The 16,936-nt window shown below is 43.3% G+C and overlaps 1 protein-coding gene across 7 annotated transcripts in view; it reads right to left on the bottom strand.

The window, feature by feature from the left end:
• Positions 1-16,936, bottom strand: part of Ae2 (anion exchange protein Ae2) — a 70,784-nt gene that overhangs the window by 22,725 nt on the left and 31,123 nt on the right. For 6 of the 7 annotated variants that reach the window (XM_031972437.2, XM_031972440.2, XM_031972444.2 and 3 more), the window contains exon 2: positions 15,237-15,430. In XM_031972437.2, coding sequence (XP_031828297.1) covers positions 15,237-15,290 — 54 coding nt within the window. In that variant the 5' untranslated portion in view covers positions 15,291-15,430. Of the gene's footprint in view, positions 1-6,649; positions 6,783-15,236; positions 15,431-16,936 lie in introns of those variants that run through there. The other variant, XM_031972436.2, reaches the window with a different exon arrangement.

Raw genomic sequence — 16,936 nt, 5'->3', positions numbered from 1 at the left:
AATTGTTAAAACAGGTAGAGGTTAGAACAGAATGTCGAGTCTGACTCGACATAGGACTGCCAAGGGTTAAAAATCAAATTGGCCCCACGTTGGGAAACACTGTGCAGAGGGTCATGGTTCCGTCGAGCGTCCGTTTCCGCCAGGTGATCGCCAGCGCCTAAAATAGCCATTTCGTAAAAGAAGGGAGGAACATGGTTCGGATATTCGAGGAAGCTGGTGTACGGAAAGGCGGCTGGCCATTGGTCGGCGCTGTTGAATGCAACAAGTGTCAGTCGGCCGTGAAATCTGCCCCTAGAGGGGCCTTCGCGCGCTGTTCGAAGCGCGGAGGGAAAGAAGGGAGCGGAGAGCGAGAGAGGAAGAGAAGGGCCGAAAGCAGGGGTGGAGCGGTTCGCTCGCGTCTCAGGTGAAACAGAGAAAGAGAAAGCTCTCTCAGCTGGCGGTGCAGCTGATGGAGACGCGGGCCAGCTCAACCTGACCTAGGCCTAGCGTGCTCTCCCGCGATACTGGCTTATCGACCGGCAGCGATGGCTATTCGCGGGGCTCGGGCCATTTTCGAGATGCCGTCGATACTAGTCGAGGCACCGGATTTATCTGTGAAGGATAATTCACTAAGGATAATGAATCACCGAGTTGTAGATGTACACGCCGTTGAAAGGTACCTTGTTGGATGATGTCATTAATGCCGATGCTTTTGAGGATGCTGAAGTAGATCGAGGATTTGTGAGACGAACTTGCAATCCACAAGAATTGAGCAAGATCGTTTTATATTTGTTTTATGAGTTCAAGAGAATCTGCATTCGATTTTAATCTTTCGAAGGTACAGTCTTTTGTATCTTATAGGAATCGGGGGTTGTGATGTGGTTCAGAGTTTAACCCTTTAATATGATATTTAACGTTGAACTTTGTATAACGCTTAGATATGTGAAATATTGAAATAAAATAGTCTTCCCTTCGAGTTAGTTTTAAAGAATATCGTCTTTGCCTCGTCAAGAAATGTTCAATATCTCTATCGAGAAATTTCCGAGTGCAAAGGGTTAATAGTTAGGGTCTTTATTAAACTGAAGAGTATTTTGGTCTGGAAATTAGCAGAATCTGTTTGGAAAGCGAAGAAAGGTCCCGCGAGTCCATGCTATCGACCAGCAGGGAACGAATAGACGCGAGCCCCGGCGACGGTTAATCAAAACTCCGCGGATACATTATTAATCGATCGCATCAGGCGCACAGCTGCGGTCTAGTGAATTATGAAGTTGATCGACATCGCGACATGAATTATGGGCCATATCGGATGTTCCCATAGACCGTGGCAAAGGTGAACGTTATTTACGGAGCGGAGTCGATGCCAGGAAATTTGACTGACACGGGGACAACTTCCGTCAGGAATCAGTGGGCTCCGTCCCACGAATTTCCATCGGCTATGCATAATGCATCTCGACCGTGAAACCCCTAACACGATTTACCACAACAATCCATTCGTTTAATAAATAAATGCACGGCCTGGTATCAAGGTTCCAACGCGAAGGAACGTCGAAAATTCCAAAAATGATTCTTACGGAAACATCGAAGGTCATCGCGAAGGTCCAATAAACGCGATTCAATTTTATACACCGTAATTTACATTAGAAACATCTTCCTCTGTATTCTCCGAGATATTTACTCGCGGAGAAAATAGAATTAAACTGGGACACTCTGCACGACTAAATTGCAGTACTTTCATACAGTTTTAGTTACGCGATATTCCCAAGAGAGGAGACTACTTGAAAATACATCGAGAAGTATTTAAGAGAGGACCAAACTAGGCAAACGACTGCTTATAATCATCATATTTTATAATTAGCAGTCTCTAACCTTCACCCTTACACCCTTCCTAAGCAAACTGAATCAACCACAATAAAAATTCGATAAAACTAGACCAAGTTCGATAAACACTACATTACAACCATTATACCCCATAACTAACCATCTAAAAACTTCACCCTTCCACCTTCCTAAGCATACTAAACCAACCAGCATAAAAATTCGATACAACTAGACCAAGTTCGATAAACACTACATTAAAAATTCGATAAAACTAGACCAAGTTCGATAAACACTGCATTACAACCATTATACCCCATAACTAACCACCTAAAAACTTCACCCTTCCACCTTCCTAAGCATACTAAACCAACCAGCATAAAAATTCGATAAAACTAGACCAAGTTCGATAAACACTGCATTACAACGATTATACCCCATAACTAACCACCTAAAACCTTCATCCCTCGATCTTCCCAAGCATACTAAACCAACTGCAATAAACCCCATTCGATAAAAGTAGACCAAGTTCGATAAACACTACATTACACCCCTAATACCCCATAATTAACCATCTAGAACCTTCATCCTTTAATCTTCCCAAGCTTAAGATATCGCCTTCCGCGGAAAAACCGAGAGAACACGACTTCGTGGTCCGCTCGAAGGAAAAGGGGGTGGCCGGCAGGCGGCCGAGGTGGCGCTGCACCATCCCAGCGCGGAAGGGGAGCGAGAGGGATGAAGAAGCGAGCCAAAGAGCGAGAGGGTGGAGGAGAGACAGGGAGACAGAGGACAGCTCTTCCACAATCGACCGGGGTGCAACCTCGACGAACGGCGACGTGTACGTTCGCACGCACACGTACCACGCTTCCTGCTCCAGCGACCTTGAACCTGAACCACCACACAGCCTCACCACCGCTGGCTGTCCCTCCTCCTCCTCCCCTGACCTCTCGCCGCGCAGCTGAAAAGCTGGATGAAAATCGATGCGGTGTTTGTTATTCCGTGGCAGCCGCTCACATTTTCTTTCTGGGGCAAGAGCGTTCGCTCGCCCCGATCTTCCTCTTCGCTGTTTTCTTGGTCCACTCGATGCAGCTGGTACCAGCGTGGAGTTCCTCGTCGAACTTCTTCGGAAAAACGAACTACTGCTCGATAACCTTGCTGAGTAAATGGGTTTCCTCGATGATCTACGCGAGATTTCATTCGATTTCTTTGGGGACCGAAGTGCTCTTGGTTTCTCACTTTGAGGTTCAACGTTGGTTCATTCAATTACAGCTTAATATGACGCTCTGTTATTTATTCAAGAATATTCGGGAGCCATTGAAATGTTACCTTCAAATGGTACAATTGTGATAGTAGAGATAAATATAGAGAAAATTGTTGAAACAGGTAGAGGTTGCAATAGAATAGACTGCTAAGGGTTAAATTTGACCCTTTGCACTCGAGAGGCGACTCTCAATCGTTTGATTGAACATCAAAATTATGAAATTGATAATACAACATAGCATAGAGATAAAAGAATTCTTCGAAATTTAGGCAAGATGTTTCTCTACGTAAGTTGCAAGTAATTAACGTTCCGTCAGAAAATAATGTACGTTTATACTGGAAAATACCGTCGAGCGCAAAGAGTTAATCTAATAGGGAGGAATGCAATTTATTCGATTGTACTTCTTAGAGTTGTTCGCAGTTTCTCGTAATTATCTTGATTACAGTCGTAGAGGAGATTGCGGAGACTGAAGGAAACTGATAGAAAGTATTGCTCTGTTCTCGTGGTTTTCGCGATACGGGTGTCCAGTCGAATATTTATCAACCGAACGTAATTCACCGCGATACTCGGGGGGACCGTGTCGAAAAGTTCTCCGCAAGTTCAACGTTTTCCCCGCTAAACGCATTATAACTACTTTCCGAACCGAATTCGCCGTCCATCAACTTCATCGCAGCAGCTATTGTTCCACGAACATTTCACGAAGTTATCGTTGCAGTCGCGACCCCGTAGCGCAGGGCTTCTCGAACTTTTCCGCTCGGCGACCCCCTTTACCCGAGCGAATATTCGAAAAACCGGCTACAGTTTTTACTTTACACCTGCCTTCGTTTCTTAACCATGAGCGACGCAACTGTTTTATCAATAATTTATCAAGGAAAGAAACGATTTTAATGTCTATTCCATATGCACGTTAAAGATTGATAATAGACAAGTAACATTAATTGATATTTAAGCAAAGTAACTCTCAAATTTCGCGAGTTGAAAAGTTTCACGAATCTGACACGATATTGTAGGTCAAGGGGTTAACACTAGGTTTACGGAGTGCGTCAATTTGACGCATACTGAATTTTATAAACATCACTTGGCAAACGTTTGTCGATTTTGGTTGATGCAGTTACAAGGATACCTAATTTTAATAACCTAATTTCAAATCCCTGATTTCCAAGATCTAAATGGTCGAACATCAATTTTTTTAGGAACAATATAAACCGGACAATAAACGTCCGTGAACCTAGTGTTAAGGGATACTAATTTACAACAAGGTGACCTCTTTAGGGTTGCAATCGACAATTCGAGAAGTCCCGTGCGATCCAGAAGACACTCGCACGACGCAGATACCGAGACACACGCGGAACGATTGATGACCCGAGCGTCGGAAACTAATCCTAACGTTGCGCCCGAGCCGGTAATGATCGTCACGCTATTAGTGCCGACGGGAGGGGACCTTTGATTGACTTTGATAATCACAGTTCGATCAAAGTGAATTGAATCTCTCCCGCTTGACGTCGAGATTGCAAGCGGATAGGGCGCCATTACCGCGCGCGCCGATAGGTCACCGGCGTTGACGCTCTTCTCGGCGATCAATCGATCATCGACGGCATTAATGGAACGTTAGAAACCATTAATTAATGCCGGCCATCATCTCCCTGCGCGCGACACAGAGGAGATTTATTTATTTATCGTCCTGAGGCCGCATTAAACTGTCATTTGCATTGTAAAGCTGCTGCGCGACGAAACATGCTTGAATCTTTCTATAGAAATCAATCCGCTTTAATAGATATATATATAAACTTTCGATATTTTAATCCTTTGTGGACGAAGATTCTTTGAAATACACGAAACCTTCAGCAGACGAAGGCAAATTATATATCGATTGCTTAATTAATAGGAAAACAGGTAACTACGTGCTGATCTCTTGCTTGAGTAACTAACTTGCAAACAAAATATTCAATTACTAATTCATTACTATGAAGTTTCCATATTTGGAAGAGTAACTCGCAAACAAACGACTCACTCCTCCAGATATGGAAATTTCATCTCGCCGAAATGTCGACGTTCGTCCGCGAAGGGTTAATATTTTCATCGTTCGGTCTCGTCGAATTATCTTCGTTTCTCCGCGAGCGAAGGCAGTATCGGCGTTATTCGAATATTCTCGATCGGCATCGATACTCCGAATCCGCGAGTCCCGATGGAAGAGAGCTCAGTGACCCGATACTGTGTCAACCACGCGGAAACATTGTTTTCTCTTTTCCTTCGCGGAAACTCCCACCGCTCCTGTTTCTTTCACCGGCGTCGCGCGCGCCGGGGCCCTGCTCGTTCGTGCAAAATCAATTTCACGGTGTGAAAGGCAGCTTTATTTCCTTCGAGACACACTCACGGCTTCCAGCGGCCCGCAACAAAGAGAAACTCTCCGCTGTTGCCCGCGGCTACCGGCGAGCGCCGCGCGACAGAGAGAGAGAGGGACACGAAGGACTCCACTCAGCCGAGTGGTAAAAATAACGTCTCTCCGATGATCCGTGCTCTCATTATCGAACTGACCTTCTTCAGGTACGTCGCTGCCCTTCCGGCTTCTCGCTGGGAATATAGAACGCTTCGATTAGCCTTTGTTCCCTCGCGAAACACGCGAACTCTTAGCTGATTTCCTCGCATCTTCCGCGTCCTGTCGATCTTCGATTATATAGTAATCATCTTTCTATACTTTCTACTAATCGGCAACTCGAAAATAATTCTATTCGACTCTTTGCAGTCGAAAGTTTGACTAGACATTTGACCCTTTGCACTCGAAAGCTTTTCGCTTGAAATTTTCGATTCTTTCTAGTTAGATGTAGGCAAGGTTTTTGAACCAGTTAACACGTTCACACCGGTGCTGTAATATCCACTCTTTCCCATTTGAATTCTCGAAATTGATAAAAATAGTGAAGTGATCAATAAGTACATTAATTCTCAACTATATGGCAATGTTTTCTAATTACCAGACCACTTGACATGATACTGATCTTTCATGAATTCTTTATTCTTTCACATAAACATCTTCTTTGTTTCGCTCTGATCTTTCATTAAAATATACTCTACGCGCGTTCGTCCGCGTTCGGCGAGTACACGCTGCATTTTCGATTTTATCGCGCAGAACCAGAAGCGTTTCCAACTATAAAGTCCACAGTTAACCCCTTAACGCACAGTTTTAAAAAAAAAAAAAAATCAATTTTGATGTACTGCGCTTTTGTTCCATGGAAAAAGGCTATATTTTATTCTTGAATAAATAAGTATTACAGCTTACAATCCCACGTAAATGATAAATATCAATAAAACGATTTTTTCTTCGCTTTCACATTGTTAGTTTCAATTCCCGATTATATTCGAGTGTGAGAAATTATAGCAGCATAAAATATACAACGCTATTGGCCTGTTCAGCGCGCTCGAATTAACTCGAGCGTACAAGTTAAGGGGTTAGTTGGTTAAGATGCCTATGTTCGACTCTACGGTAAGTTTCGGAAAAGTTCTTCGTCGCGTACGCGCCACGGAACGTGTTAAGCGCACGATAAGCTGCCCGAGAAGAAGCTCGTCGAATCGTTTGACGCGAGCGGAAAGAATAGTCACCTTGGCTGGTGCAGGCGTCACCATGGAATGGACCCTCCTCCGGCAGATCGACGGGCAACAGCATTCTCCCATAAACGCGACCGACCCGGCAGCTTTTCGTTCAACGTTGCCGCGCAATCAACCTTTATGATACTGCGGCCGCGATTGACACCGGTCTTGTAATCGAATTTACGGCTTCCGGCCTTGCGTAAGTGCTCAACCGCGATGCTCGCCGACGAGGACGCGGAACAGCGGCGACTTAACCCGGACAGGCTAGATACAGCTGTCCATTAGACCCCATGGAGTCTTTGTCGAAGGATCGAACGCTATGGGAGTCATCGGTGAACCGTACTAAATGGAATTTTTTTTTCAATTGGTTTTCTCTCGAGTGGGAGATGCCTGTACCAGGGATATTCGGTCCCGTTCACCAGGATTTATCTAGGGAGTCGTAGAGTGTCATTGATATGATTGTAGGTGGTTGCATGTGGCGTAGTTTCAGGGTAAAAATTTCAAAAAGAAGGAATTGCGATGGTTCAGTTGATTACATGCTGTAGACGGTTCCTTTTGCGCGTCGATACTTGGGGGCCTGAGAGATAGTCCAGGCCCATTGACAAATTTATGACCAACGGGACCACCATGACCTGGGTCACGTACGCCCTCGTCTGAAGAGTTCTTTTTAGAAAAGCAGCTCAGGAAAAACAGTTAGTCGCCGTTCCTCGTTAGAATCTCTTTTTTACCTTATTTAACCTGACCATGGACTTAGTTTTTACTTTAGTAACCCGACAATGTTTATTTGAAAGATTGTATTATGAATAACCGGTGGTATTCTCCGAGAGGAACGCGCAGCAATGATAACGGAATTTAATTACTGATTGTAATAGCTTTGGAACAGTAAATAGATAACGCTACGCGAGATTCGCAATATTAACACTAGATTTACCGACATTTACTGTAGTTTGTTGTATCGTTCTTAGAATTGTTATCTCATTTGGATCTTGGAAATTAGGAGCTTAAGAGAGTAGACAATTAGGATACATATTTGCATAACTGCGTTAATAAAAGTCGACCGAATCGTTTACCAAATAATGCTTGTAAAATTGAACATTAGTGAAATTCACTCGTTCCGTTAATCTGGCGTTAAATAGTTAATGATCCTTTCTGTTCATCTCCGAGCAAATTAAATTATTTGTTTACGACTTAATCTTCGAAACATGAAAACTTCATCTCGATATGTCGCCATTCGTCCGCAAAGGGTTAAGATCCTGACAGCGATGCAAAATGTTTCGAAAAAAGTCTCGAATCGATTCAACATCTGATATCTCTGATAATCCATTTCCGATGAAATCTCGAAACTGTCTGTTCCTTTCGCGACAACTCTATCGCGGAAACCTTAGGTACGCTGTAAACGAGATCCAAGTGTTCAGAGTGGTTCGTTTCACAGTTGACCAGAGCAGCTCCGGCCCGTTTCAAAATGGCTACCGGCTGCGATCCCCTAATTCAACGAAATTCGCGCGGGAACGTGGATTCGATTCCGATCTTCATCGGAAGCGACGTCCGAGGTTATTACTGCGATTCGGGCCACTCGCTCCTAAAAAGGGCAGAGAAACGTTCTCCGCGGGGACGGTAATCCAATTCGCCGGTCTATCTGCTTCCAATCGCGGCGAGTCCGAGCGGAGCTTCCGTTCGAATCGATTAAACGTCGGGCGAGTCTCGATTTCCGGCGAAAGAAAAACCAGCGGTCCGTCGACGCGTCGACAACGCTGTTAACTTGTTAACCTATTGCCCTGCGATTCCGTTGCGAGCTCCGATCCGTGAAACGACTGTGTTTTTAGTCGATTACGGGGAAAAGAGGAGAACTCCAAGCTTGTTCTGCGTTTATGTTCGCTTAGAAGAATTCGGCGGTTACATCCGTCGAATTCTACTTGAAATCTTTGTTATCGAGTCGACGCTGAAATGTCAGTTTGAAACGGAGGATGAATCGAAATGATCTAGAACTTCGCGATCAAGTGTTAACCCATTGCAATCGAAAGTTTCTCAATGGAAGTATTCAATATTTTCTGACGAGATATAGGTCATATTGTTTGAAACTAATTCGACGATAATTCATAGATAAATTAAGTAACAAAGGTGTTTTGTGAAAATTTTAATTTGAAATATTAAATATTCATAGTTTTGTCGTATCGAATCACGTGGTGACAGAGAGTCACCTCTCGAGTGCAAGGGGTTAACTTACAGAATTGACAGAATTGACAGAATTTAACGCGAGAGTTATGTCTACTGAATAGATAAGAAGAGCGAGAGAGCTAGCCGGATAAAGGAAACGAATATAAATGTCGAGCACACTCGGGATCCTCAGCGAACAGATTAATTGCCGCGAGAGAAACGTCACCGTCGTCGATTCTTTGCCGAGCGAACGCAGGAATCGAATCACTTCCGTCGAGTGTCAACGCGTGCAACCGCGAGCCGCTTATGAATATCGATTCAGGAGGATGGAATTGTGCCAGAAATTCCAGGACGACCGATAATCCGTCGCGAGCGTCGCGAACGCGACGAGATCCTTCCATTATTTTCCGAATAAATCTCCCCGAATCACTCTGCGACTCTAACGCGCAGTTAACCCTTTCGCGACGGGTGCCGTGTATATACTCCAGTCACTTGTTGGTGAATCATAATTATATTATTGTTTTATTTCAACAGCGAACTCAAAGTAAAGCTGTTACTGACATTAGGCAGGACGGAAAATGACATATAAAATTTAGCGAACAGCGGGCGACGAAGTATGGTCAGCCGCGCAGTCGCGAAAAGTGGCGAAAAGATGCGACCGCGAGACGCGAGGATCGAGGATAAAGTAAACAACGAGACACAAGTTAGAAAACGCGTGTAAACTCGGCGCAGTGTTGTTGTTAAACTCCTAACCCAATGATGCGACGCTATATTTGATCGCCGGGAATATAATCAACGCGCATCTGGATTCAATCCCGCGGACTTATGCAACGAGCTGAACAAATATCATTTGCTCTGTCATCCCGAACGAATTCCGATCGCGCTCGAAAACAACCGGAGAAAAACGCGCCTGGAACATCCGACCGAGCGAAAAGTAAACGCTCGTCCACGTGGAACGGTACTCGAGAGCTGCGAGCACCGAGTGAAATACGCGCGTTGAATAAACCTTGCTTCTTCCGCCATCGTCGAATCTACCGAGAGCTTGCTTGAACTTTAGAACCGAACCTGCTTGACGACCGATTTACCATTTTCGTGTACCTATCTGCATCGGCTTGGGTCAGTTTGAATACAATCGTGCGTTTTCTTGAAAAAGGAATTTAGACGACACGATTATACGCAATGATCTTAGAAATGAAACTGTTAGATATTTCATAATTAATAGATTTCTGTAATCTCCCTTATGAAGTTCGAAATGAGACAATGACTCGTAAACTTAGTGTCAACCAGCGCGAGATTGGTAGATTTCCCTTTTTTTAGTGCTTTGTAGACAGGGATTTTAACACTAGAACTACCGAGTGTTTAATACGATTGATATGTAATCTATAAAAATTGTGACAATAGATTATTCTCAGTTTCTTTGGATATTCATCGTAGTACTCAGGTGAAACTATTTATTTCCAAAATCATTTCAAATATTCAATGCTTTTAAGGTGTTAATAACTGCGAGACAAACAAATCGAAACCAGTCTTTGCACTCCAGAGGCGCCTCTAAGTCACCAAATGATTTGACACAGCAAAACTGTAAACTTTGATATTTAATGTTAAACTTTGTATAATGCGTCAATGTACGAAATATTGAAAGAAAATAGTTCTCTTCCTCGACGCATGTGAGATTTCTTAATTCAATCTAAGAAACTGTCGTCCGTATTTCTGGCGAAAAACTTCTGGAATGCAACGGGTTAATACTTCTGGGATTCCCCGGTTGCAAAGGGTTAAGTAACGATCCTCGACTCGAGAGACAGCGTGTTAAGGCGCCGTTTCCAGCAAACGTATGGGCGATTCGGTCGAGAGCGCGGAGTAAGACCGAGCCGGAGACAGAGGAGACCGTCGCACGCGAGACGTTCAGCCGCGGATTAACGCTGCGCCGCGTTACGCTAAACTCCGGCATGAATTCGAAAAGCGGGACAAGCTCGTGCCGCCTGATTGGCCTGATTGTTGACGGTCGTAGGTCAATAACCATTTAACGGGAGACGCGGAGAGCGAGGCGGAGCGCCGCGTCGAGACGCGCCGCACCTAACGGCAGATCTTTCCTTTTCCATTACGATGGAAACAAAGAAAACACCGAACTCTTGGCTATCCCTCCAATTTGTTAACGCTTTTCAACGTTTTCTATATTTATTATTCTTCCATGAAGGCAAGTGATATTAGAATGAATCATGAACACTATAACTACCACCCATTCCTAATGTCTTCCAATTATTAACCCTTTGTCGGCATTTCGGTCAGATGAAATGTTCAGATTTGGAGAACTAAGTCGTGGAGAAATGATCTAATTAGTCGAATAGTAAGAGATAACGTAGTTTTCTTTCTTTCTATTAATTAAGTGATTGATATAGAATTTAGCTTCGTATGTTGAAGGTTTTCTATGTTTCGAGGAATCTTTGTCCGCAAAGGGTTAAAAAGATAACTGATCTCTCTTTGAGAAACTTGCAACTCACGTTGCATTTGTTTTTGCATTTGGAGTATAAATTCAGAAATGGGTCAGTTTGAACTGCCCGGTGGTTCTAGACTTAATAGAAACGCGTGACATCGATCGGGAACAAAGGTTCCCCGCGTTCCATCGACCCGCTCTCCTCTCCTCTTTCGACAGGTTCGCGTGTCTCGCGGCTCTTTTCGCGATCCCGACGCTTCACGGGCCGGAAGCCTATTAATTGGACTTTTTCTCGCCATTGGTTAACGACCGGTGGACTATTAATCTGACTACATCCTGCAGCTGGTTAACGACCGGCAACCCAAGGATCGTTTTCTGGGAGGAGGACTCGCTCGAGTGTTACGGTGAATTCTGGACGAGCCTTTCGCGGAGAAATCGTTAATAATTTACGAGACGCATCGCGATAAGCGATGTTTTCTTTTCCAGTTTATCTTTAACCCTTTGAACTCTGTAGGCTCCAATATTGCACCAGTTATGATAGTAAATATTTGAATGAATCTTAAAGAAACTACCCCAAAATTATTAGATTCTCCTCACATGCAAATTTTATATTAAGAAGGAAGATAAAGTCTCGGTAGATGCACTCTTGAAGTTTCTATAGAAGAATCGCGAGAAGTCAGTTCAACTGTTCGATAGTTTTAGCGTTAAAGTTTGAAAAACCTGCAGATCCTGCCGAATTATACGTCGAATGAATAAATAATATAGAATAGAAAAATCTATGTACGGTTTTCTTCCTAATTGAGTAGTTAAATCATATGTTTGCGACTCAGTATTACAGACATGGAAGTTTCATCTCAACAAATTGTCTACGATCATTTGGAAAGGGTTAAATCTTGAATTCCTTGCTTCACGATTTTTTTGAAAGGCGTAGTGGAAAGACTTATATTCCATCTTTGATAGTTTCCTGCCGATGAAACGGAGTTTGTGTTCACACGAAGGATTTATATTTAGTGTTTGCGTTGGAGAACAGGTATTTATCTTGGACAGATTCGCAGATTCCGTGGACAGTATTCGTAGATTCGACTTGTCACGGATATTTCTGGACAGCATTTTGTCGTGGACCGAACATCGACGCCGACCGAATATAAAATCCATACCGATTAAACTCAATTCACAGTCCTCGCTCGCGGCTCGCGCTCTGTCGCATAGGCACCGGCCAATGCGTCTGGCCATTGCACGCCGTATCTACTTACTGCAATCCCGAGCGCACGCATGCTTCTTTAGGTCCAATCGATCGACCCAAATATGCAAAATACATATTCCGACGTCTATCAACGCGTTAAACAGACCTCTGCGACTGTGCTCTGCGAAACGAGTATACAGAGGTGTTGTATGTTCCAAGGAAAATCTATGTATCGAATCTACTAGAATCTGGCGAATCTAAACACAGAGACGTTACGTGCTTCACGAAAAGAACGAAGGAAGAGAAGGAAATTTCAGAAGAAACTCGAGATAGTAGTTTTATCTTTGTAGAATATAAAGCAGGAAACTCAAGACTATAGTAGTAGATTCGAAACTCCAGCAGAATTGATTAAAATCGATGAAATCCACTAATAAGAATCTACCGAGCACAGAGCCGTTACGTGTTTCACGAAGAGAACAACTAAAGAAACGGAAATTAACACTAGAACTACCGAGGATTTAATACGATTGATATGTAACCCATATAAAAGTTGTAACAATAGATTATGTTCGGTTTCTTCAGGCATTCATTACAGTATTCAAGTGAAGCTATTTATTTTCAAGATCATTTCGAATATTCAATGCTTTTAATATATCAATCATTGCGAAACAAAACAATCGAAACCAGTCATTTCGACTGGTACAGTAGTTCTAGTATTAAACAAGAAACTCAAGATAATAGTTCTATCTTTGTAGAATATAAAGCAGAAAACTCAAGATAATAGTTCTATCTTTGTAGAACATAAAGCAGAAAACTCAAGACTACAGTAGTAAACCTACAGCAGTAAACTCGAGACTCCAGCAGAATCTATTAAAATCGATGAAATCCGCTAATAAGAATCTACTGAACAAACACAGACAGATAATACGCGTTCCCCGAGAAGATAAGAGTAAACGAAGACGAAAATTCAACCGCGAGCTTAAATATAGATGGCACATATGCGGTTCACCGCACGATCGTCACGAGGAAATAACAGCAATTTAACGAGCTCGCGGCTGCAGTATACAGCACGTTGCATCGGCGACGCGTGCAATCACGTGCGACGTGTTAATTAACTCCTTTCGCGCGGTAGAACCGTCCCGTCCCGAGCCAGTTCTACGAAATCGCTTTCTTCCCCGGAGACGAGGCTGTTCAACAGCGTTTCCGCCGTGAACCGGAAAGAATTCGGTCGAGTCCGAATTCCGCAAGGCGCGAATTAACCCTTTGCACTCCTCTGTCGCCATTTGTCTCCTTTGTCGACATTGTAAGATAAGTTTATAACTTCGTTTTCAGTCGAACATAACTTTAAAATGTACACGCGCTTTTTTAATGACAAAGCAGGGTCTCAAATCTTTTACAGAGGCACGCTCGTAAACATTATTTTGGTAAATGTTTCAATCGGTTTTCATTGATCCAATTACACGAATATGAATCCTGATTGCCTACATCTACAATTTCCAAAATCTAAATGAACGAATATCAACTTCCCCAGGAACAATAGAATAAACTGTACAATAAATGCCAGTAAACCTAGTGTTAACCCTCTATGGGCCGAATTTTTCTTCGCGATTATAACAAAATCTATGCAGTAGAAAATTAATAAATATCCACATACGAATACGAATTAAGAATGTATTCGATAGTTTCAATAATTTCATCGAACGAATATATATCGTAACTTTCAAGTTAGAATGACGAACTTTCACGCCTGAGCGTGCTAAAGTTGAAGTTAACCGATTACTTTATTTTATTCGCCATTTCCACTGCAAAATGGAATAAACCAAAGTGACCTCAAAGTCACACGAGCCTGCAGAGGGTTAAAACCGATTCGGAGTTGCTGAAAGGTTATATTAAAAACTGCTCGGAGTGCGAAGGGTTGAACCAAGTAGAATGGCGCGCGCCCCGAGAAAAAGCAATTAACGCCCTCGCCGGGTCTGAGTATTTGTTTTTGCTTTTAATGTCCCCGCGGCGACAATGGAGGTTCAGGAGAGTTGAACGAATGAGAGGATGCTGGAAATAGACGGTTCACAGTGGCGGGTCTGATCAGAGGCCAGCTTTATCTACTGCCGCGAGAGCAAATAACGCTATCGCGGCAGGCCGGGGATTAAAGATGTCGCAATGCTTCGGGGAAAATGATGAATTATCGCAGGATACGGTGAATCATCATGCAAATTCTACGATGGCCGTGCGAACATTTGAATACGCTATCAGTTTGACAGCGAACTGGGCGTAGTATTCTTGTTTTTAAGTTCTTTTTAAAATTTTTTCGAAGGTTAACTCTTAACGGAGCGAAGCTGACGGAGGTGCTTTTATTTACTGAGTAATGCTGCGTGGCAACAATTATTTCATTGTTTTTATCGCTGTTGTTATATTTACAGTTAACAGGATAACACTGAAACTCGAATGGATATTTTCAAATTTATAGGAACTTTGAGGATGCGGCTGTTGGTGCTTCAACTGATGATCAGTTTGCATGTTTCTAAGTGAATTTTATTCTGTTACTAGTTGAGAATGAAATTTAGGATTGGATCCATTTGACTCGTTTGGTTGTTATAGTGTTAAGTATCGTTAGGTCACTGCTGTGAATTTGTTTCCGCTTGGTATATATGTTGTGTTTTTTGGTAAGTGAACTTGGAACACTTTCGTTAAGGGTTAACGCATTGCGTAATTTTTAGTCTATCGTTTAATTGCTAATCCTACGTTCATGTAACGTTTCTTCTTTTCCGTAAGTTAAAAATTTCGGCTTGATCGATGTTTAAAAATGTAAATGGAAGATAGAGAGGACTACTCACCGATACCCTTTTACCAAAGCCAAGGAAGGACAGCTTCCTCCTGGTGCTCTCCATTGTTCACCAGTCGCGGTAGCTGCCGGCAGCAGCTAGAGCTTAAGGTGTCGTCTTTTTCCTGGGTGCTCGGCCGATCCTGAGTCGGGACGGCGATGTCCACATGTGGAGGAGTCGCTGAGATGGCAGCTCCGTTCTGCTAGCTGTTCAACAATAATTACCGAGTGTTATCATTAGCCAGTCAGGCCTGTAAATCATTCTGTGGCTTAAAGAATAACTTCAGAATTACTTCAACTTCTCAATAGTTCAACAACAAGTTTCGTCGAAACGATCGACGCGACATTTGTATTAGACGTTAAGTGAAGTCTGCAATAAATTTCGATCGCTTAAAGTAAACCTCGTCCCTGAATCTTTCTTCTTCGATCGATATTAATGCTAGCAAATAGAAGAATAAATTGCCAATAGTTCAATAGAGACAGAAGAACCAAAGTTGTTCGATTAACCAAGTTTCATCGAAACGATCAGTGCGACATTTGTATCAAGTATTACGTAAAGTCTTCGATAAATTTCGATCGATTGAAGTCAAACCTGTCCCTGAATTCTCTTAGAAAAATGTCCAACACCGATCTAACCTTTCGAATTCTTTGACCGACATTAACCCTTTGCACTCGGAAGTTTTTCTGTGTCAAACAAAATAATGACTGAGAGTCACCTCCCGAGTGCAAAGGGTTAACCCTGGTAAATTGAAGAATAAATTGCCTCCGCTCCGTTTCCGTATAATCACGAAAAGGAGTACGAAAATAGAGGTTTCCCGAAGTTCGAGAGAATGCACGGTCGTATGGTAATGGCTTCCAGCGTTCGTTCGCGATCCACTTACTCCGCAGCGTATTGATAAGAGGGCCGAGGGTTGAATCGGAGGAGCGCGCGCTCGCCGCTCCGATAAAGAGAAACAGGTGATTCGAGCACCGGGAGCGTACCTGGAATCGATAAAAGACGATTCTCCCTCTACGGAGCGGTGATTCGAATATCGGGTTACCGTCCCGGAAATGAAAGCCGAACGGGAAAAAGGACGAGCGACGGCTTCCCGCTGGTTGACGTTACGTTCAGGGTGAATCCGCGCGGCGATTCAAAGCGGTACGATCTCGGAAGCGACGCGGAGAGCAGCCGGAGGCGGATTAAAACCTTGGGAAAAGAGGCGAACAGAATTTTCTCGATCGCTAACGAGCCACTTCTCGTTCCGCGCGGACATTTCTGGAGACGCGAGACTGATGAACGTTTCGCCCCGATCGCGGAACCGGAAGCCACGGAAGAAGCGGGTGTCATCCGGAAATTAGGCGGCTTTGAGTTTCACAGCTAACGAGCAATTTTCCGTGAAAATGAACGTCACACGATCCGACGGGCGCATTTCTCTCGCGAGAATGTCGTTAGAACTAAGACACCGTACGAAATGAATCCATTAGAAACGGAGACTGGATAAACATGGGAAAATGGAAACAAACTGAGCATTACACTCTGGTTTTTGAATGTTAACGAATGTTAGGATTTCTGAAGATATTAAAATCATTTTTATAGTTCCCGAAGGCTAGAAAAGGAACGCATCGCGCAAGTTTGTCGACGCACCAACGAATTGAACTGATCCAAATTGGGAAGATATTAATCAGCAATGAATTTAAGCAGATTTCCATGGTGCTGAAATGCCCTAGTTTAAT

This window comes from Nomia melanderi, chromosome 7, assembly GCF_051020985.1.
Source record: "Nomia melanderi isolate GNS246 chromosome 7, iyNomMela1, whole genome shotgun sequence".
In the NCBI taxonomy this organism is placed as follows: domain Eukaryota; kingdom Metazoa; phylum Arthropoda; class Insecta; order Hymenoptera; family Halictidae; genus Nomia; species Nomia melanderi.
The sequence above is the reverse complement of the archived record's forward strand: the minus strand, read 5'-3'. Positions and strand labels throughout refer to the sequence as shown.